We start from the raw sequence: 24,245 nt of genomic DNA, 5'->3' as shown, positions 1-24,245 counted from the left end.
CGTGGATGTATGTCTTTATACAGGGGTCCAAACAGAAAGGACATAAAGCAGCTGCAGTGAACCACAGTATAAACTGTGCGCTTTGAGTGATTGGGAGGTGTCAACATACGTTATTCTTGGTTTGAAAAAAGAAAGGCCCCGTTCTGGTGAGTGATGTCGGGAACGCGGGAGGCTACGGCAATGGAGGGGGCACAGGGCACGCGGGAAATCGGTGCCTTCCTCTCAGCTTTGTCGTCAACCTAAAGCTGATCTAAAAATAAAGTCTTTCAAAAAAATGAGTCTCAAAAGAAACATCGAAACACTGAAAATCTTAAATCCCAAAACAAAAAATATTCTAGCTTAGATTATGTCAACTATTACATTAATGTAGGGAAAAAAACTACTGAAAATGAATATATTTCTATTCCATTAAATAATTCTCTAATTCATATTATTCACTTGTCTTTAGCTCTCTAACATGAAAGAAGAGACTCTCCCTCCACCCGCCCTCCCAAGGAAGAAACCACCAACCATGGTTTAAGGACATCACTTCGGTGTCATCCACCATTAGCCACTGATAGTTCTGAAAACGTGTAATTATCCTTGAGAAATAAAACTGTCCCCATAAATCACTTACTCTCCAGATCTCTCCAAAGAAAAAACCACAACTTTGAATTCTCAGTTAAGGAGGAAAGGCTATTTTCTCACAGGATTACAAAAGGCAAATACTGGTTTTTCACTCACATCATCACTTAAGGAAAAAAAAAAACATAAAGAAAAAAAGCAATAAATCAGTTTCCTTAGATGTGTCATCTTTTCGAGACAACTTGAACATCAAAACACTCCTTGGAAAGTATGCAAGAAAAGTACGCACTGTCAAAAAGAACAGGCAGAGGACTATAAAGTGGTGAGTATCCCCACGTGGTGGAATTTGAGGGTTCTTTTTTGGCTTGTTTAATTCCACGTCATCACTAAGTTACTTCACGAGCATGAATAGCTTGTGTGATTTGACAAAAGAAAAGAAAACGGTTATATTTCAGGATGATAAGTTTCAGTTTTTTTTAAGTTGCTTAAATTTCCTACAAAGAATACTTCTTTGAATATGAAAGTAATTTTTAAATTATAAATCACGGTAGAGGCCTTAATTGGAAGCTGAGACTGAAAGGGAAAGCTGAAAATACCTGGACCACTGCCTACTGCATCATAAATCAATTCATAACCTACAGCTACAGGGTATTTGGAGAAAGATCTGTCGAGCTACCACAGCAATATACTAGACTATAATAGAATAATTTCACAAGGAAACAGTCTCCCTAATGATACTTACTTTCGATTCAGACATATGTAAATACATTATAGTCACCAAGCACTTTCACATGGCCTTTTGAGCCTCAAAAAAGTGTTGTGAGGTGGGCAGCTACTGCCTGCATTTATGCGTGAAAAGCTGGGGCTCTGGGTCTGACCGACTTGCCAAAGGTCACCAAGCTAACGAGACACAGACTTGCAAGTTAAACCTAGAAAGGTCTTTACCCGCCAAATGCACACTAGACACAGTACCTCCCTCTAAAGTATTATTTTTGAATAGGTAATACTAGCTCCAACTTACAGAAGAGGAAACAGAGCCCAGAACTCATGAAGAACGTTGACCAAGATCGCAAAGGCAGTAAGTGGCAGGGCTAGGATTCAAACTCCAAGCAGTCTAACCCCAAACCCAATGTTCCTTCTAGTGTGCTAAATGACAGCAAGGGCGAGACGAAGAAAGTGAGAGGTGACTCTCGGCCTTACTAGACAACCACGGACAACACGACTTTGTGCCCTGGCAACACAGCCAGTGTTGTCAGAACGGGCCCCTCACTCAACCCACCCCTTCAGGCTCAGAACTGGGACCAACGATTCAACGCTCCCTTGTGTGTCTGAACCTGTAAGAGCATGCCGGGAGACACACAAGACGGGCATCGCCAGCCTACCCTAGAGAGCACAAAATCGGAGAAGCCAGTCTGCAGAAAGAGTGGCACAGAGATGCAGGGAGAAGCCGGAAGGACTGGATGACTTCCAGGCCTTCATCCCAAACCCCTCTTGCAGGCCCCTCTTGTTTCCATCAACGCCCTGATTCCTTATAGTACGTGTCTGGTTTTTGCTTAAGCCAGCTCACAACTGGGTCCAAGTACAAATGGAAGATCTTTGCCAAGAGAAAAAAAAAAGATGTACTTCTAGAAAAATACATTAAAATTTAAGCAGCCAGCACATGCCTAGGATGACTACCAGATCAGAGAGGAAGTCCTTTCTAAGACTCTAGCCTCAAGGGACCTTCGCAAACATGCATCCCATTCATTCCCCAACTGCCATCGAAACTGCGATGGCTTATTAAGTGTACCATATGTTCCCCTGGCCCGAAATTTAAAATTTTTTATTTATTTTTACTTTTAGAGAGGGGGGAAGGGAAGGAGAAAAAGATGGAGAAACATCAATGTGTGGTTGCCTCTCATGCGCCCCCAACTGGTGACCTGGCCCACAACCCAGGGACGTGCCCTGACTGGGAATTGAACCAGTAACCCCTTGGTTTGCAGTCTGGCATTCAATCCACTGAGCCACACCATCCAGGGCCCCGCCCAATTCTTTGTCAACCAGTCCCTCAACCAGGAATACCCTCCCCACCATCTCTTCAGCTCCACCCGTCCAAATCCTCCCTATTGGAAGTCCAGCTCAACTCTAACATGCTCCACACTTACACAATCCCTCCTGGCCCTACAAACTCCCACACACCTTTCTACATCTCTCCTGCCACTTGTTACCTTTTGCTGTACATTACGCAACCACCCAATCCTCCCTGCCCTAGACCATAACAACCCTTTGAAGTGTGCCTTGAATCTGACTCCACCAAACTCCCTCCTTCGCTCCGTCCATCTCCAGAGCTCCCCAGATTGAGAACCTGTGACGTACACCTCCTGGCATTCCAGCACTTAACTCAGTGCCTTGCAGACAGCAGCTGCTCTAATACCTGTTGAATGTATGCAATCTTACTTCTTCTGCATTAGAAAAGTATCTAGAAGTTTATACAGCTAACATCTACAGCAAGGGGAAGAAGAGGACTGGTGGCAATTTATTACACCTCACACCAGAACCTCTTGGAAAGGGGACTATAGATTTTATAGTATTGCGACAAGTGCTTAGGGGTTTTTTAGTAAAACATGAGGAAGAGGAGGAGGAAGAGGAAAAGGAGAGAAATTCCAGAAGGTCTGATTGTATGGCAGAAGTGAGCTTTAAATCAGGAGGGGTGCAGTAGTTACCGCAGAGAAGAGAGGAGAAGAAAAGGAGGGAGAGGGAGGAGGAGGGACCGTGAGAGGGAGGAGAACCAAGGCTCCACTGCCAGGCCCTGCCTGCGACTCACCACACCTCCAAGAGTTAACTACATTCCTGAAATGCTTAGGGCAAAGGGACCTTGTGTGTGCATACCAACGAGACAGGGGTTTCGTGTCCGAGCTGACCTGGCTAAAACCAAAACACCATTTTCAGAAATAAGAGCCCAGAAGCTAAGAAAAGCATAAGCCAACTAAATTATAGGAAATTCACAAAAAGTAGATGGGATGGGGGGAGGAGAAATACCTCTCAACTTTTACAATATCTGCAATTAGGAGTTTGAGGTTGGAACTATGAAGAATAAGGAAGCTCTAGCTGGCATCTAGGTTTTGTGTGTAACACAATCTTTTCCAGTAGGCAAACCCTGCGAATTATAAATCTAACCAAGTACTAACCAGTTGTTAAAGCCCACATCATCTATTGACTCCTGTGTACCATTTCAAAGTACTAAATGCCCCTCTAGCTAATAAATACTTGGCAAAATCCAAATGAGGACAGCAGGATACTTCTTTAGGAATTAGTAACGCTTAGAATTGTGATCTCTACTCCTGAGTTTTTAAGTACAGGCTTGCTCCCTCCCCTACCTTTTTAAAAGAACTCCCTAAATACAAATGGACTTAAAAAGGAGAATGTCGGGAAGTCCAGCACTAAACACGAATACAGGATCTGGCACAAATAACGCCCCCTTTTTATTACGAAATCTTTTATTCCAAAATCATAAGCATGTAATTCTGTAACATAACAATATCACACTCAAGCACACCATATGACATTTTAGGTGAAATGTTCAAATTAAAACCATAAATTATTACATGCATATTATTGCCCTACCAACCACTCTCAAGCAGGCATTACTTCTGCTTGACCCTATATATTAAGTCAGAGCGGGGGAGAGGATCCATTCCCAGAAAGAGACAATCCATCCCACGGGAGCTGCCTCCTTCCAGCCAGGGCAGCCCAAGGGTGTAGCAAATAAGAACCCTTGCAGACAATGAGGTCCTGAGGACCTGAGCAATAAGGTCCTGCTAGCACAGTCCCTGCTGGCATCCCTTCCCTCCAGAAACATGGCAATCAGACAGGCCATCTTCCTGTGCCCCAGCCCACCAATCTTACACCCAGGGCCCAGGCAGATACTCAATACAGAGGCCCTGCATCGGGATGCACCAGTGACTAGACTCTGAGCAGAGAAGGGGAGTCTTTCTTCTCCTGCCACTTCAGAAGTCCCAGCCACCCGCATATGTCAGGCTGCTCTAAGTCCCCTACCAACCAACCAGAACAGCCCATAGCATGGCCACTCCTCCCTGCTCACACATCCCATCCCCAATGCCCCTCTTCCCCTAAAACATACAAAGGTAGAGAAGTCATAGAGCTAGCTTAGCAGGGTTGGGCCAAGTGAGAAGACAGCAGCCCACACCTGTACCCCAAATTTACTGAGTAAGTGCCAGACTCCAGGTGCACTGAGGTCCACAAACACTCCCATCTCCCAGGGAAGCCCTTTCCCCCGGGACAGTAGCTGACAGATACCCAGTTAGATATCAGTGTTAGTAAACTGATGAGCAGAGAGATTAGCTTATGAAAGCTGGCTCAGAGAAGACAACACATACTGTGCAAGAATTCAGTCTGCATAAAAGTCAGGTGCATGATAGTTAAGATCCACTCGAAGTAGCTAATGACTTAGGACAATGCTCTTCGTGATATGTAAACTCTAGAGTATTCTTTAAGTCACTATTTAAACCCCAGCGTTTTTGGGTTGACCTGCTTGCCTCCACTGTATCAGAATGCCATTAACACATCTATCACAAGCCCAAAAGCTGTAAGAAAGGGTGAATAAACAATGTCCTCATTTCTCTTCTAACAAGTCTAAACAATTCCTCCAACCTCTCAATTTTCCGTTTCTCTGTGATGGAATGAAAATATGTAAAACAGCAAAAGTTGTTCTAAAGCTGAACTTTGGTTCATAAAATATTGCATTCATTTCATCCCTCAAAATTCCACCTAAATGAATTAAGGCATCAAACACCACCATCAGCAATATACATACTGAAAAACAGAATGGCCCTGGCTGGTGTGGCTCAGTTGGTGAAAGTATTGTCCCACAACGGAAGGCTTGTGGGTTCAATCCCCAGTCAGGGCACATGCAATCCCCTGTCTGGGAGCGTAAGAGAGGCAACCAATCGACACTGCTTCTCTCTAGCATTGATGTTTCTCTCTCCATTCCTCTCTTTCTAAAAAGAAACGTCCTCTGGTGAGGACGTAAAAAAATGTACTGGGGGAGGGGAACCCAAACCCAATAGTTAAATTAGAAGAGAGCAACAAAATGCACCTTTAGATTAAAGCTACAAAATCCCAGGTACTCACTAGATATTGAGCTCATGATATCTGAGAATTACAATCCGAACTTACAGAGTTTCAATCAAAGGACCACCCAATATCACCCAAGAGTGAAACCTACACCATACTCTTGTTCAGTCGCAGAATGAAGTAGAATCAAGTGGCTTTTCCATCACAGCGCATGTCAAAATGGCAGAATTAGGACTATCCACTGACCAGAATCTCTCTCAATGCCTCTTTTCACAGGCAAAACAATTAACTCCAAGATGACATTCCTGGAGCAAGTAAAATCATTTTTTGTGGTTGTGGCAGATACTACTACTTGTAAACTTAGCAGTCATAGTCTTTTCCTTGTACACACTGCTAACTAACATCCTGAAGTCTTATCCTTTTCTCTTTCTTGCTGACTTTTTAAATATACATGTATGTGATGACAGAGAATAGAGGCTTCCAGTCTACACAAACTAATAGGAACCAAACTGACTCTCTCGGGAGAGAGCTAGGGAAGTAGAAAAGCCCATGAAGATCAGGAGGGGAAACTGCTGCCTGATTACCGATGCATCTGTAAATGCTAATATTAAAAAAGTGCACACGTCCTAAGGAACTAAATCTACAAACCTCTATAATCAATGTGATACATGGTTTATCCAACCTTGACAAAAATCCTTTGGATCACCAATGGTATGTTCATCCATCCGTACATATGCAATTGTAAAAAGAATCTATTATTCAGAACACCAGGAAAAGAAAACAATTAAAAGATTTATACTCGTACCTACCATTTTTTATCAAAAAGCACTTTTCATTTCTACACTAAGATCTCTTAATTGATGCCCTGCTTTGCAAATTCAGAATGAGGGGGAAAAATTATAGCGATTACCAAATTGGAGAAAGAGTAAGAAATGTGTTCATAAATAAAATTTACTGTGTAGAATATACTAATAATTTTAAAAATACACTGGTAATTATTCACTGAAAACTAAAAAAACTCTTAAGACCAACACAACACACATGTTATCATATATGTGCATGTGTCAGTATCATACACACATAAAACCTTGGTTAAAATTAAAAGAAAGTACCTGAATTATACAGCAGTTTTACAAGAAGACTACTACCAGGTAGGCCCACAGGTTATTAGCACACTTTAACTGAGAATGTAAATGGTTGACAACCCTGGGAACCAGTGCCCTCTCTCAGCACTCCAATCCCCTCGCCTGGTTCTCTTCATCTTCTCCTCACCCCTACATACGCATAGTCCCAACAGCTGTCCTCGGGAACATCTGTGCATTCCCGTGACCCCACCATAGTCCCCACTCTCCCCCAAGCTTCAGAACTAAAGTTCTCACACACCTATAATCCATGTGCCTAGCGCTGAGCCAAGTTCTTAGCATGCGTTCTCTCTTCCTGTTCTTGTTCTTACAACAACCTTGTAGAATAGGTTTTGTTGTTATCCCATTTTACAGATGAGAAAACCAAGACCCAGAAGTTAGGCCCCTTGTTCAAGACATTATAAAAAGTGGCAGAGCCAGGATTCAAAACCAGCTCTGTCTTCAATGCCAGAGGTTTTCGCCTCTATTTCAAAACAGTCTCCCTAAGTAACTCAACATGGGTGCCTCAATACTTCAATTCATTCATTTAACAAATAATTTATTTGTTGGACACAAACCTGTTCTCTCTTTCCTCCACTTCTACCTCCCTACCTCTGTTTAGAGACTACACTCTCCATCCCTCGCATCTCCCAGGTAGATTTCTTGGAATCATCTCTAACTCCTTCTTCTCCTGAATGACCCTCATCTACTTAGTCAATAATTTCTGCCAATTTTAGAAATTCTACATTATATTACCTCTTGCCAATTCAGATCCTAGAACTTCTTTTCCCACCATTCCAATTCAGACCCTAAACTACGTTTCCCTGGCCACTGTGACAGCCTCCTAATTAGTCTTGTTGCTCCCGGTCTCTGCATCCTTGTAATCAATGTTTCACCCCTGCCACCTGTTATCCTTATAAAACAGACCTACTCATGTTACTCCCCTGCCTGAAAGTCTTTGATGGTTCTCTCCGGTCTACAGAACAAAGTCCAAACTAATTGTGTTGGCATTCCTGGTCTCAATCTGCCTTCCCAGCTTCATCCCCTACCGCCCCCACCACTAAAAATAATAATAATCTATACAGAGCTTACTTGTTTATGCAGTGCATTGTCACATACACTGCACTTATTACCCCAGTTTTATGATAAAGACACTGAGACTTAAAAAGGTAAGGTAATTTGCCTGAGATCCCAAATCATAAAAGGCAGAAAGGGCCAAGTCTCAGACTCCAAATCCTATCTCCTTCCCCAGTACTTCATGCAGCCATAGCAACCCCATTCCAAAGTATGTCAGACTTACCGAAGCTTTATCTGAAAATGCAAAATATTTTCCAACCTCTATCTTAGCTCAAGATACTGTTGTTCCCTTAGGCCAGAATGCTAGTCTAGCTTTTTGATGTTCCCAAAGAACTATGTTAGGCATTTTTCATAGCACACTTTGTACTGGTTACTTACATTTACAGGTAAATCTGTAAGTAACCAAAACAAATTCAGTACATTGAATTCTAAACCCTGTGAAGACAGGACCATAAATTCGTCACTGAATTTTAAAGTTTGCTTACTGAATTGATAAGTGTGTGCAGAAAACAAAACATTCCCATGTCAAGCATCAAGCCAGAGACTGGCCAGGCCTGAAACCAGACATGAGCAACTTGGATCAGACCCTGGCAATGCCCACAATTTTAACATCTATCTTCTAAACAAGGTCGAATGCCCAAGTGCCAACAATTCTCACAGACACTGGCCTTTATTAACTACTATCGTTTACTGAAAGCATCAGCAAAACAGAATGGGATGGAAGTGAAAAACTACAAGTAAAAAAAAAAAAACAGAACTATTGTTATTTTCCATTTTAACGTTCCTATTTGGTTGAGTAACCAAAATTTAAATGATACAGGACTGATTTAGCCTTTTGCCAGAGAACAGCTCATTTGCACGCACAGCTGTCAGGAAAGCAACAATCCCCGTAAACCCTCAGAGCCGTGTTCACTGCCCCCCCAGCTTTCCACACCTCATCCCCTAAAGCCACCAGGGTCCCTGGCACGGGCAGAAACTCTCTTAGAAAGGACCTGATGTGTCGGTTATCTGGCCAACTTCTGCAACCAGTTTCCCACAGCTCTGTCAAATAGTCAAAATGAGCAGGGTAAGTGTGCTCTGAGACTGCAGGCTGTTGCTCCTTCACGAGCTGTCTTTACCCCAATGAGGATCAGATACTGAGGACGCCGTATGATTATACAGCCCAGAATGTGAAACCACAAACAGCTGACCAGGTGAAAAGTCCCAAATGCTTCCCTGTCTCTGTCAGAAACCTCGACCCGCTGCTAAACTGTAACTGCAATGTCGACTTCTCCACGAACTGGCAGAGGATAATACTAGGAGAAAAACTAGCTCACATGCCCCGCATTTAATTTCACTTCGTTCTAAACGATTTATATAAAGGAAGATAACTACAGACCATAACCTTAAGTAATTCACAAACTAGATTTCAGAACTGCCTTTATCAATCAGAACAAAATGTTCTCTGTTTTGCCATCTTACCTCAAACTCCAGTATGTTCTATTCAATAAACATCAGAATATTGCCACATTTTATACACACTACAGGAGTTTTCTTCTAGAAGCTAGCAAGACCTGGGTGTGGATGCAGCCATGTTGATCTTGTTATAAACTGTGTATTTTGCCTTTTGGAGAGAATAAATAGAGTGGTAGAGCAGAACTAGCAAAGACAGAGAGATCAGAGCATCCGAGTTCAAGCGGTAACTCTGTGACATGGGGAGGCCCACCTCTGGCTCTGTAACAGCAGCAAACTCCCAGGGAACACTGCTGCAAGGCTTCAATCAGGTAACGCACACGAAGTGATTAGAAAACAGTTACAACTTAACATCAGTTTCACTCTTATCCTATTACAATACCTGACTCAAAGTGACAACTGCACGATATTTGTGAAAACAAATGCTAACAAATCCCAACTCCAGATTATCCTGCTTACCTTTTTCCAGCCCTCACATCAATGATACTCACTACTCCAAAAAATAAAGTAAAATAAGACAACCCTCATAGTCAATTCTCCTCAGCAGCTCCTGCAAAGTGTGGTGACAAATACATCTGAAAGCAGGGATAGATTTAATTTAAACTTATAACATGTGTATCATTTCAAACGTAAAGGTAAAAAATGTTTATCTGAATCTATGGAAACTCAGTGTTACCAGCTACACATCTCTAAATAACAGACCTGGAACTACAGATGACAGTATTACTTTAGCGTTATCTACATCATATAATCATACATTTTGGCCTTTACTTATATCTATTTATATGTATTCCCCCCCTTTCTCCTCAACAGTATTGTAATTCTTTGGTGTTTCTTTTGTACCCCGCAGCAACGTCGAATAGTCGAATATGTAGTTGAATGAAAGTAACATTTGGCAGGGAATTTAGCAGGGCATCTTTTCATTGGCACGAGCACTCTGACGGGGGTACAGAGGTAGCTCAGCCCAGAGACTGGCTATGAGCGCGCTGGATGGAGACTGAGACGTGGGGATCCGACTCTGTCACTGACTAGCTGCAGGAGATCAGGGACCTAAAAAGCCTGTTTTGCATTCCATAAAACAGGGGTAATTTTACCTAGCTCTTAAGATTATTTTGACCAATGAAAGAATATATACAAGGCACTTACAATAAAGCTAATGTTGAAATATTTAGGGGAAAATGTACTGATGTCTCCAATTTACTTTGAAATGCATCAAAAAATGTATTCAGCACATAATGTCACTGAACACACTAAAATGGTTATGTTAGGTGTATCTTACCACGATCTTCTTTGAAAAAAAAAGTTATAATAAAATTTTAAAACCTGGATTGAAACATGGGACAGATATGTGATAAGCTATAAAATATGAAACGTAGAATCTAATTAATGGGTTACAATATTTTATTGTAAAAATCTTCAAAAAATATAGAAAAGTTGCCAATTCTGACATATTTGCAGAATTTTAAGTGCTATCCAATTCTTCCTCTGGTTTTGCTTCCCATTCCAACCGGTAGTTCAGATTTCAATGTGTTCAGCGGTACGACAGGAACGCAGATACAACGCAGTATAAAAACTGTCAGGGTTAGACCACCTCATACCCACTGGGATGGCTACTATCAAAAATGCAGAAAACAACCTGTGTCGGTGAGGATGTGGGAAAAAACGGAACCCACATGCACTGACGGTGGGAACAGAATATGGTACAGCCGCATGGAAAACAGCACGGTGTTCCCTCAAAAACTGAAAAACAGAATTACCATATGATCCAACAACCCCACTTTTGGGCACTTCCCCAAGGGAATTAAAAGCAGGATATCGAAGAGATGTTTGTACACCTGTGTTCATAGCGGCATTATTCACAACAGCTAAAACATCCAAGAACCCAAGTTTCCACTGACAGATGAAATAGGTGAGAAAATGTGATACACATACAATGCAGTATCATTTGGCCTTAAAAGGGGGAAAAAAAAATTCCTGTCACATGCTACAACACGGATGAACCTTGAGGACATGACACTAAGTGAAATAAGCCAGTGACAAAAAGACAAATCCTGTATGACCCCACGTATAGGAGACACCTTAGGCAACCGAAATCACAGACACCAAGAGTAGAACGGTGGCTGCCGGGGGACGAGGGGAGCAGGAACAGGGGAGCTCGGTTCCTCGCTCATGGAGCTACAGTTGTGCAGGATAACAGGAGTCCCGGAGGAAGATGGTGCTGGTGGCTGCGCAACGAGAATGTTACGGTTTGTGTATTCCCCCATAACAAGGACAGCATGGAAGAAATGAATCAGGGAACTAATCTCCCCGGAGGGAGGGCCTGCCGGTGCTGCTCCGGCTGGGAACTGATGGGCAGGCTATCAACTCAGCGCTTATCTGTCCTTGAGACCTTGTCTTCCCATCCTGCCCAGGGTCGCACCCATGGTTCATTTCAGCCCGCGGGGAGCGCACACTACTCGGGCCACACCAGTTCTGGGTTAAAAGAGCGAGGAGCTTAATCTCTCTAAACCTGCTTCCTCTTTAACTCGAGGGCAATTCCTACCTGCCTGCCTCAGAAGGTGGTTATGAGGGCCAAGGTAAGATCGTGCACACAAAAGTCCCTTTAAACTGCCAAGCACCCAAAAAACAACTTACGTTTATAGCTACTGACAAGTGGAAAATTCAGAAGGGGCTGTCACCACAGAAACGTCACAAAGCTTGGGACCCCTCACCTTTGCTTCATCCCAGGTAAAACGGGCATGCGTCCCCAAACAGCACCTCCTGTTTTCGCCTTGAACAGAAGGGCGGCGTTGAGGAAACGACAACAAAAACTCCACTGAACGCATTGCCTCTAACCGCCGCAAACGCAATCACAAATTACTAGCTTACACGTCCGAGGAAAATTCAATTTTTATGACCCCGGCATGGGCCTGAGACGCCCTGGGACTACACTTCCCACAAAGCATCGAGGCGAACCCGGGCGGCGGGCGTGGCGGCCTGGAATTCAGGGTGACCACCGCTCTCCCCGAACCGGACCGCCGTCCCCTGGAAAATTGCTACGTCTAGGGTCCAGCGAGCACTGGCTCTCCGCGCTGACAGCGCTGTCACTCCCCGGTGTCTCCCGCGGCCGGCGCCGCGGCCCGTCTGCCCTCGCGTCCTTCCTGCTCCACCTGAGTGGCGGTCACCTCCTGCTCCTGGCCTTGCCGCCGATTTCTGGGGTGTCACAGAAAGGCACCTTCTCCCTCTCCCCGAAAGCTCTATTTCTAGAACTCGCCCAACAGTTGGGACCGGGGCCGCAGCGGGGTCAGACGGGACGGGCTCACACGACACCAACCCGGGGCTCGGCCAGTCCGCCAGCCCCGGCACCGCGAGCAGGGGGCCGGGCTCCCCCAACCCCGGGGCCAGGGCGGATCGCGGACAGAGGTGGCTCCGCCTGGGGCTCCGGTTTCAATTTCGCAACGTGACGGTGCAAACCTGAGGCCTACAAACCCCGGCGGCGGCGTCCAGCGCCCCGCCCGCCCGCCAGGCCCGAACACCCCAGCCCCGGGCACGCCGGGGCCACCGCCCGCCCGGCCCGGCGCCCCGCCGGCAGCAGCGCGCCCCGGTCCCCCGGCCTCTGCCCTCCGCCCTGCGCAGCGCCGTCTCTGGGCCGCGGCCACGGGCTGGCGGAGGCACTTACTCAGCTCGTCCTGGGAGGCGGAGGCGGCGGCCGCAGCCATGTTGCGCCGCGGCGGGAGGGAGGGGCCGCGGAGGGAGGGCGCGGACCGGCGCCGGGGGCTCGGGCTCGCGGGGCGGCAGGGGCCCGGAGCCGTCTCGGGTCGCTCCGCGCGGGCCGCGCTGCGCCCACAAGGCCCGCCCGCCGCCTGCGTCCTCTCCGTGGCACGCGCCGCTCTCACGGCCCCCGCGAGGTCGCGGCTCGGGCGCTCCCGCAGCCTCGCGCCTCTGCGGAGCCGCCGCCGTCAGTTGGCCGAGCCCGGGTGCGCCCGGCCCGCGCGGCGGCTCTGCGGCTCCGCGCCGCGCTCGCCCAACTCACGCTGGTTTTATATTTAGAAAGAGCTGAGCCATCCTCCCAGCGGCCCCCCCGCCGGGCCCGTCGCGCGCCCGCCCGCCCTCGCTCGCTCGCGGATCGTCCTGCCCACCTGCCGCCGCCCGCCCCGCGCGCCGGAGCCCGCCCGGGAGCGCTCCCAGCGCGGACCCGGCACGCGGCGGCCTGCACGGGCCCGCCGGCCTAGTCGCCCCGCCGCGCCGGCGCAGCCTGCGGAGGCCCGGGCGCGTGGCGGCCGCGCCGGTGTCTGACCTGAGTCCGAGCCCGTCTCCATGCCGGGGATGCCGCGCGCCGCCAGCACCCAGAGGCGAGGAGTCCGGGGAGCTCGTCTCCGCAGAGACGCGCGCGGGGGTCCGCGAGGGGCTGCCCCAGCTGGGCCCGACTGCCCGACCCGGGAGATCCTCCAGGCGTGGCCGAAGCGCCCGTCCGAACGCTCTGTGGCTGTCGCGTGGTCTGGTCCCGACCTGAAGAAACACGCCTGTCCAGAGGAAGAGACGTGGACTCGGAAAAGTGGAGCCGGGCTCGGAGTCGGCGGGAGGAAGCCCCGCCCTGCGCCTCCCTCCGAACTTCTCGGCCGGGGCGCTGACTCAATCCCGTGCGGGCGAGCCCGGGCGCTGCGAGCCGCCCGGGACCACGCTCCTCGGGCTCCTTTTCTCACTGAAAGCCAGGTGTAGGTTTCTGATGCTCTTAGGAACTCGAACTACGGAGTGAAGGAAAATCACTAAGCACTACTAAGAGTTAAATGAACCAAGATTTTTTAAAGTTCAAATTCAAGTATATATACTTACATGAGTTATTTTTTAAATGTGTTTATTCTAATACCTACGTTCCTTGTGGTACCCTAAGTGATTTGCTTTGAATATACCGATTTTTAATTTTATACCTTCAGTTTTTCCATAAGGCCATGTACTTCGGAAAAAAAAACTTGCAAAATGGCATTCAAATTAAGGGGTTGCATAATTGCAGCGCTTTAAGTGATGGTACTGTCCTAATAAATTAGGTAAAAAATCAGATACATTGTTTTATGAGGAAGAAATCAAAATTCTAAATGGATTAAAATTGCACTTACTCCTAAAAGTGGGCATCTATAAAGCCCTAGTTAATGTCTAGAGAACTATGTCATTCCACGTGGAATGTTGACCAAAAAAAAAGTACTTACACAACATTAAAGACACTTTCCTTTATTGCGTTTATTACGGAAATTATACATGGTCTCTGTAAAAAATATATATATATATATCAGATGATTCAGAAAATCATAAAATGAAACGTGAAAGTCCTCCCCCGTCTCACTCCCCGGAGAAGCCACCGCGAACAGGTGCAGCAGAGTGCATACCCTCCCCAGCCGTGTCCCGGAACACACAAGCGCAGCCCCAAGCTGAGCTTGGATGGGGTGGGGAGTCACAATCACTACAAAGTTCTGCATCAGTATATTTCCTCCATTAACATCCTTCCGCATTAGTTCAAAAGCTTTACACCACTACACTTCTTTGTTGCTGTTCTTGCCTTCATAGTACCTCAGGTGAACCAATCCCTCTTTTTGAGGACATTTTGGTTCTTTTGTTTGATACTGTCACAAAGTCAGTGTACAATGAATTATTTGCAAACAATATGATACTGAAGAGTAAAAAGATTGCCCTCTACCTCCCTGCCCACCAATGAATGCAGAAATAATTGGAACAACATCCATTTTTCTCTCTCATCAATTAATTTTTTTGAAGTTTTAAAAAGAGCCCTGGCTGGTGTGGCTCAGTGGATTGAGCACCGGCCTGCGAACCAGGGGGTCACCAGTTTGATTCCTGTTCACAGCAAGTGCCTGGGTTGCACACTGAGCCCCCAATGGGGGGAGGGGGTAAATGAGAGGCAACCACACATTGATGTTTCTCTCCTCTTTCTAAAATTGAACTTTCATGACCACACATAGTTACAATTGTTTTCTTGTGATCAGAACTTTGAATGTCTATTCTCTCAGCAGCTTTCAAATATACAATACAGTATCAACTATAGTCACCATGCTGTATATTATATCCCCAGGACTTTATTTTTTAAATGGAAGTTTGTGTCTTCTAACCTCCTTCACCCATTTTTGCCCATCCCCACCCCTTCACTGGGTTGGCCAAAAAGCTCATTTGTTTTTATTTTTTTCCCCCATAAGATGACTCTTGTAGTGCTTAGTTGTCTTTAACTTCATTTGAAACAACTTTGTCAGATTGGATTGTGATTGTGTTGTAGCTGTCATTATCAGCATGCATTTGAAAACAACAACAAAAGGTGAAAATTTGTGCAGCCATTTTAATATTGAAGATGGAAGAAAATATGCAACATTTTCAGCATATTATGCTTTATTATTTCAAGAAAGGCAAAAATGCAATTGAAATGCAAAAAAGATTTGTGCAGTGTATGGAGAAGTTGTGACTGATCGAATGTGTCAAAATGGTTTGCAAAGTTTCGTGCTGGAGATTCTCATTGGACAATGCTCCATGGTCAGGTAGACCAGTTGAAGTTGATAGAGATCTAATCGAGACGTTAATTGAGAACAATCAGTGTTATACCATGCGGGAGATAGCCAACATACTCAAAATATCCAAATCAATAAAGTTATTGGTGAAAATGAAAAATGTGTCTTTCATTTTATGGACAAAACCATATGGACTTTTCGGCCAACCAAAACTTGGTGGGGGGTTTTCATGACAGCTTAGCCTTACTAACATCTCTCAAACATCAAACATTTCTTGCAAACTCATCCTCTCTTGCCATCCTTGACTCATTCTTATTCTGTCTCCCTATAGTCTGCCCGTTTCCATCATTGTCTTCCCCTTTCTGCTCCCTTATGTACCTTATTGGCAAACTTTTTCTGTAAAAGAGTAGATGGTAAATAGTTTAGGCTTTGTGGGCCATACAGTTTCTGTTACAACTACTCAACTCTGCCATTATAACATGAGAATAGTCATAAACACCACATGAACAAAGGGTTGTGCCTGCGTTTCAATAAAACTTGATTTACAAAAACAGGCAATGGGCTGGATTTGGATTAGGGGCCATAGTTTGCGAATTTCTCATCTAGGAACTTCTTAGAAAGGTACACTAGGAGGTGAACATTGGGCACTTGTATGTCTGAAAATGTCTCTAATCTACACTGAAACACCCAGGATGCTGAGACAGAACCCTAAAGTGGAAATACCTTCTCACAATTTTGAAGGCACTTTTCAATAGTTTCTACCTTCCCCAATGCCTTGCTTTATTTGGCTCAGTTAGATCCCCCAGAGGTAGTGCTCTCTGCCTTCGGGCTCACAGAGCTATTTTGCTTTATTAGTAACATTTTTTTAATTTCTAAATAAGACAATCTATTTGAAGAAATTCAGCATTATGTTTTCTAATGTCCTTTACCCAATGAATAGCTTTTACTAGAATTTGGTACCAGGAAAATGTTTGAATCTCAGCAAAACTAGGCTGTCTTTTATGAGACAATAGGAAGTAATCCATTGTCATTCATTTTTTGTCTTGATTGTTAGTTTCCAATTGCATTAAACTCTCACACCTTATTCAATTCATTTGTATCCTCAGAGGTTTAATAAATGTGCAGGAAGGGACAAAGGCAGGGCAACTATTTTGGCAACTATTGCAACATCTCAGATGAAAATCAATAGAAATGGAGAGTTGAATTTCAAATTCGAGAGGCAATTCAAAGACAGATGGGATGTAGGGATCCAGGGACAGGGAGACCATTCCTGAGATTTCCAGTTCAGAGAAGTGACAAAGTAGATAATGTCCCTAACCAAGATAGAGGAATAGGTTTGGAGGCTAGGGAAAAGATGGGTTTTGAATATGTTGGGCTAAGCAAACATATTCATTATCTCTCCCCTCCCACCTACTTACTTTAAAAAAGTAGTGGAAGTGCTTTATAATAAGTGATATAGAAAAGAAAGTTTGTCAATAAGGACAAAAGCCAAGTTGTAAAGCAAATAGAAACACACCCGCTGAGGTCAAAGCAAAGGTGAACATTTCTTAGCCAGCAAGGACATCAACCGTCACTGGGAAAGATGGGCACATTCAGAAAATCACTGGGCCACATTACAGTCTGCCCTTCTCTGTCTCTTGTCTCCAAGAGCACTGAGGCCCAGACAAGGGGCCTTGAGGAGAAGACTGACATCCGGTGTCAAGCAACAAGTCAGCAACAAGCCAGCACGGAGGATGAGAACTAATTTCTGAGTCAAGAGCGCCCAGCATGTGTTCGTGGGATTCCAGCCTTTGTATTCAGGGGCTGAAAGAACTGTTTAAATCCAAGCCCCACTGAGGTAGGTGCATTGTGCCTCCGGCCAGATTACCTTTGGAACTGGATGGGGCCAATATCGACGAGGCTCGTAAGATTTGTAGGCAAACGATATTTTCAATACTCTCGGACAAAGGGGAAATAACTACGGAAACCCAATTTGAATGTACCCCAGGCTAAGCAACGCTTTGTCTCTCTTACAATGTTCATTATTCCTCCATTCACCGCCCCCCGCCCCCCAACCAGGATCTTTCTACTCCTGCGCTGCAAACCCCATGCTTCTGTGCATTCCTCTCGGGCTGCTCCAACCTCTCATAATCACCCCCAAAACCTCCACTGAGCCCCCTGGAACCAGGTTCATAGTTACAAACACCCCTATGACCTCAACAGCTTCACAGAAAACATGCTCACTTCCTACCTTATCTGATTATGCCTTTTCCCCCGGCAGCTCCCATATAAACTGCCAAACCTCTCACACCTCACATTCCACTCGGTGAGACGGTAGAACCAGTACCTTCCCAGCTCCTCATTGGGACTTCCAGATCAAAGTTCTACCATCCTAAGTCTTCCTCTCCATCCTAAATCCTGGAGCATCTTGGATGTCAACATTCGTTGATGGAGCCAAACCACATGGTAGTTTTTCATTTCCTTGAATGTTCCTTCTCCTCTCCCCTTTCCCTTCACTCTATTGCAGTGACCCGCTCCCACAGGCACCCCCAGACGCGGTCACCACCTGCAACACTCCCAGTGCTGAAAGCTTTCCCGTCTGCTAACGCACGCATTCAACTGCCATCTGCCTTTGGCTCCGTTATTCCGATACGCTCATTCGCTACTCTGAAAAGCCAGGTGTATTGAGTTATGAGTGTTTAAGCTTTATCTAGGTTTAATTGATAAAAACAATAAACTACACGTATTTAAAGAAGAGTAAAGATGAGTTTTGACATACATGGGCCCCCATGAAAACATCATCCCAATCAATAATCATGAACATATCTGTCACCTCCACAGGTTTCCTAATGGACCTTTGTAATTCTTCTCTCCCTACCCCCAGACCGTCTCCCTTCCCAGGCAGCCACTGACCTGTTCTCTGTCACTGAAGACTAGTTTACAGTTTCTAGGATTGAATATAAATGGAATCACATACTATGTATTCTTTTTTGTTTGCTTGTTTGTTTGACTTCTTCCACTTTGGGATTTCATGTAGGCTGGGGCAAGAATCAGTAGTGGGTTCCTTTTCACTGCTGAGTAATATCCTATTGGCTGGCTGTACCACTGCTGTTCACTGTTCATCCATTTACAGTTGCTGGACACTTGAGATGTTTCCAGTTTTTAACTACAACAAAAAAGAAAAAACAAACAAACAAAAGAATGCTGTGATCAGTCCTTTACAAATATGCTTTCATTTCTATCGAGGTACAATTCACAGGTAATAAAATTCACATTTTAATGTGCACGAGTCTATTTGACAGATGTGTGTAGCATTACAAGTTGACAGACACATACAATCACGGAACCACCACCACAATCAAGCTGCACTGGAGTGTTTTCATCACCCTAGAAAGCTCCCTTGAGCCCCTTCTCTGCACTGCTAGTATCTGCAAACCACTAATCGTCTTTCTGTCCCTGTAGCTCTGTCTTTTTAGAATGGCATATACATGGACTCACACACTGTATTCCTTTTTGTGTCTGGCTTCTCTCACTGCACATACTGATTTTGAGATTCAGCTACATTTTTGCACATATCAGCAGTTTATTCCTTTCTGTGGCTGAGTAGTAACAGAGAGTAGTATCTTGTATTGGGTGACTATCTCTTCACTAGTTGCTACACATTCAACTTGTTTCCAATTCTGGGCAATTATTAGTAAAGCAGCCATAAATATTCCCATACAGGTGGGCATATCTTTTCATTTCTCATGAGCAAATACCTAGTAGTGGGACTGCTTGATCATATAGCAAGTGTACATTTAACTTTATGAGTATATTGGTTATTAAGCTTTGATTTCTAATCCTCTGATCCCTCTACTTTCCTCCTTCATATTAGCTAGCTCATTTTCCTTATCTAAATTGGATTCCATCTTTCATTTCGAACATCCTTCTGCTCATATCCTCAACTCCGTGTCCCATTACATTCCTGCCAAACTCACCCTACAAAGCCCCATCTCCTGAAGCAACCCAAACATCCCTCTTCTCTATACCCATTCTGGGGCTACTTTGCATTTCTTGAGAAAAACCACTCGGTGCACATCCTGATGTGACACACATTGGCGGTCTCTAACACTGCAGGGAACTCTTTCAGTGTTTTCCCAGTTAGCGCATACCGTGCCCCAGAAAGCTATCTCAAACCTAATCCACTCTTACCAAGCTTCAGCTCCCCCTCCCACCTACTGCTCCTGCTGATCTCTCGGCTGACTCCATCAGACACCATCAGTCACATACCTGTTGCATCTGCACTCTGCCTTACTTCCTCCCTGTCTGTTACAATGAACAGCGGACGCTGGCCCTGGGTGTAAGGCATCTCTCTGTCTGTGCATTTCCTCCTTCTTTCTCAGTCTTCGTTCTATAGAATCCTTTGCTCCATATCTTCATCCTCTTTCTCTCTAGTGAACCCTTACTGTTCTGTAGCTTGCTTCCTAACTTGCTGTTTCTTTCTTTCTGGAAGATACTCCCACTGTCCTCTCCCTCTACAGTCCTACAGAGAGAGGCAGGAGAGGGTTTTTTGCTGTTTTCTTACCAGGAGATTGTCAGATCTCGCAGAAAGAATAGCACAGTTTCTAATTGGCTCTGGGGTTCTTGGAGTCTCGGCTGAGCCAAGGCCAGAGGCCCTAGGATGTGAGGACTTGGTGTCCTTGAGTCAGCTGAGACTGAAGGAGCTGCAGGATCCCAAGACAACATCTTAAAGGCTGCGTGGGCGCAGAACACAGGGCTTCACTCAGGAATGCTCCTCTTTCACCTGTAACATTTCTTTTGGATAGAGTTTGACACTTAAACAACAACTTTTAAAACACCTACCCTGAACTCTGAGGCTGCCCTGCTCCCTCCAGCTACCAGAGCAGATGTGCATCCTGCTCCTAAAAGGCGCCTGCTCCAAGCCAATTAGCTGCCCATTTACCAGCTGAGTGAATTTGCACAGGACCCTTCCCTGCACTGGGTTTCACTTTCTGTACAGCAGGGCTGGGGAGGGGCAGGCAGGACCTTGGCTCTTCAGATGCTTTAAAGTGGGGGATTCTAGAAGGAAGGCAGGAAAACCAGACAGACCCGCCCTTTCACACACACATGCTGACTCCCCACCTCTGTACAGGGGAACAGAGGCTGGGCAAGGGGCTGTAAAAAACAGGAAACTTCAAGATAAATAACAGGCCATAGGGGAATACCATGCAGCAATGAAAACAAATGATTTTCATTGATTTATAACCACATGCAACAATGCTGATCAATCTCACAGACATAATGTGAGATCTATCACACCAACTTTGCCTCCAGCCTTACCTCCTTCCAATCTGTTCTCCATCCTGAAGCCCAAACAGCTAAAAAAAACAAGCAAGAAGCCCATTTATGTGCTTAAAGTATTCCTAAGTCCACTTACCCTGGTTAGAGATCCCACCAGCTTGTTTACAAGTGGAACTAACTGGTTTGTCATTGACTCTTTTTTACTGATGCACAATCCACCACACTTTACAACGATGGTTGCTTTTAATCAAAATTTACAGTCTGGCCACCACTTCCAAGAAGGGGTCATTCTTCCCTGGTAATTTATTCATATGTAGCATGCCATTTGATTACAGAATATTTCAACTAGTGCAGTGTTTCTCAAGGTGTAATCCAAGGATCACCTGCAACACGTTGTGTAGGGGCAGAGTCCAAAAATCTGTGTTCAAATGAAGAATACCATGTGATTCTAAAATCCAATAAAGTTTGGGAACCACTAATTAGAAGTTTCTCTGGGCTGCCTGGTTAAACAAATGAGCCGATTTCATTTCATGTCCCTCTATTTTCCTGGGCTCGATGTCCCCTCCATTTTCAGCCAGCCAAGCAGAGGTAGGTGGAGAAGAACATGCATTCAGCCCTGGGACTGGGATAGCTTCTTCTCGACTGCAGGTAACCGTATATCTCTGCAGCTAGCCTTGCTGCCTTTGAGATGAACCCACTGGTTTCATTTAGCTGAGCTCGGTCTTTCCATTTAATGTTTCAGGCCCTCGACCACCCTACTCCTTCAACCCAGAATGTTTTTCTCTCACAACTCCACCCCTCCAGATGTCATCTAGACATTAGGACCTTCCCAATAATCTTTCTGGAGTTCCTCAGTCCTTTTTGCTATGCCCCTAGTAATCCATACAGGTGCCCATTGAGATATTCAACAAATATCTATTTAGCACCTACTTCGTGCCAGGCACTGTTCTAGAACTTGGAGATTGTACTTCCACGGAGCAAACCAGATAAAAAATGCTTATCCTGATTCCGGCCAAGATGGAGGCGTAGGTAGACACACTGTGCCTCCTTGCACAACCAAAAGAAGGACAACAACAATTTAAAAACACAAAACAACCAGAACTGCCAGAAAATCGAACTATATGGAAGTCTGACAACCATGGAGATAAAGAAGAAACATTCATCCAGACCAGTAGGAGGGGCGGAGACGGGCAGCCAGGGTGGAGAGGACTCACGGCAAGGCAGCGGCTGGGGGACCCAGCAAGGTGGCGGATTGTGGAACAGGGCAGGCCAGGCTGCAGCTGGCAGACCCCCACAAGGTGGTGGCTGGCAGACCCTGCGACCCCACATTTGCGCACAGATAAACCGGAAGAATGGTGAGGAGCGAAACAGACCGCAAAACCCAGGGCTCCAGCACCGAGAAATAAAGCCTCAAACCTCTGAGTGAAAACACCCGTGGGGGTTGGGCGGTAGCAGGAGAAACTCCCACCCTCACAGGAGAGTTCGTTGGAGAGACCCACAGGGGCCTAGAGCGTGCACAAGCCCACCCACTCGGGAATCAGCACCAGAAGGGGCCAATTTGATTGTGGGTAGTGGAGGGAGTGACTAAAAACCCACAGAGAGTGGAGCAAGCGCCATTGCTCACTCTCGGCCCCTCCCCCATGTACAGTGTCACAGCACAGCGACCAGCGTTACCCGCCCTGGTGGACACCTAAGGCTCCACCCCTTTACATAACAGATGCGACAAGACAAAAAATGGCCCGAATGAAAGAACAGATCAAAGCTCCAGAAAAAATACAACTAAGCAATGAAGAGATAGCCAGCCTATCAGATGCACAGTTCAAAACACTGGTAATCAGGAAGCTCACAGAATTGGTTGAATTTTGTCACAAATGAGATAAAAAAATGAAGGCTATGCTAAGAGAAACAAAGGAAAATGTACAGGGAACCAAAAGTGATGCGAAGGAAACTGGGACTCAAATCAACGGTGTGGACCAGAAGGAAGGAAGAAACATCCAACCAGAAAAGAATGAAGAACAAGAATTCAAAAAAAAAAATGAGCAGAGGCTTAGGAACCTCCAGGACATCTTTAAACATTCCAACATCCGAATTATAGGGGTACCAGAAGGAGAAGAGGAAGAACAAAAAATCAAAAACTTATTTGAAAAAATAATGAAAGAGAACTTCCCCAGTCTGGCAAAGGAAACAGACTTCCAGGAAGTCCAGGAAGCTCAGAGAGTCCCAAAGAAGCTGGACCCAAGGAGGAACACACCAAGGCACATCATAATTACATTTCACAAGATTAAACAGGAGAGAATCTTAGAAGCAGCAAGAGAAAAGGACACAGTTACCTAGAAAGGAGTTCCCAGAAGACTGTCAGCTGATTTCTCAGAAGAGACCTTACAGGCAAGAAGGGGCTGGCAAGAAGTATTCCAAGTCATGAAAGGCAAGGACCTACATCCAAGATTGCTCTATTCCAGCAAAGCTTTCATTTAGAATGGAAGGGCACATAAAGTTCTTCTCAGATAAGGTCAAGTTAAAGGAATTCATCATCACCAAGCCCTTATTATATGAAATGTTAAAGGGATTTATCTAAGAAAAAGAAGATAAAAAATATGAACAGTAAAAATGACAGCAAACTCACAGTTATTAACAACCACACCTAAAACAAAAACAAAAGCAAACTAAGCAAACGACTAGAACAGGAACAGAACCACAGAAATAGAGATCACATGGAGGGTTATCATCAGGAGAGTGGGAGGGGGAGAGAGGGGGAAAGGTACAGAGAATAAGTAGCATAAATGGTAGGTGGAAAATAGACAGGGGGAGGGTAAGAATAGTATAGGAAATGGAGAAGCCAAAGAACTTATATGTATGACCCATGGACATGAACTATAGGGGGGGAATGTGGGAGGGAGGGGGTGTGCAGGATGGAGTGGAGTGAAGGGGGGGGAAATGGGACAACTGTAGTAGCATAATCAATAAATATATTTAAAAAATGCTTATCCTTGTGGAACTGATATTCAAGTGCAGAAGACAGCAATGAGTAGTAAATAAATAAGGAAATTACATGATATGTTGGAAGGGAAAACAGGCATGGGTATGGGGGTGGGGTTTCAATGTAAGTATAGTGGAGGGAGAGTTTCACTCTGAAGATATGAAGGAGTGGCAGACTGAAACACACTGCTACTTCCGGGAAGAGCATGCCAGCCACACGTGCCAGACGGGTTGGAGGGGG

At 45.3% G+C, this 24,245-nt stretch overlaps 1 protein-coding gene across 4 annotated transcripts in view; it reads right to left on the bottom strand.

The window, feature by feature from the left end:
- Positions 1-13,915, bottom strand: part of ECPAS (Ecm29 proteasome adaptor and scaffold) — a 95,979-nt gene extending 82,064 nt beyond the window's left edge. Inside the window, exon 1 of one of the 4 annotated variants that reach the window (XM_024560277.3) lies at positions 13,564-13,915. In XM_024560277.3, coding sequence (XP_024416045.2) covers positions 13,564-13,585 — 22 coding nt within the window. In that variant the 5' untranslated portion in view covers positions 13,586-13,915. Of the gene's footprint in view, positions 1-11,998; positions 12,350-12,945; positions 13,345-13,405; positions 13,420-13,563 lie in introns of those variants that run through there. The other 3 variants (XM_071221237.1, XM_053921839.1, XM_045195064.3) reach the window with 3 other exon arrangements.
- Positions 13,916-24,245: the final 10,330 nt, after the last annotated feature.

The sequence above is a fragment of the Desmodus rotundus genome, chromosome 1 (assembly GCF_022682495.2).
Source record: "Desmodus rotundus isolate HL8 chromosome 1, HLdesRot8A.1, whole genome shotgun sequence".
Taxonomy (NCBI): domain Eukaryota; kingdom Metazoa; phylum Chordata; class Mammalia; order Chiroptera; family Phyllostomidae; genus Desmodus; species Desmodus rotundus.
This window is presented reverse-complemented; position numbering and strand designations above follow the sequence as displayed.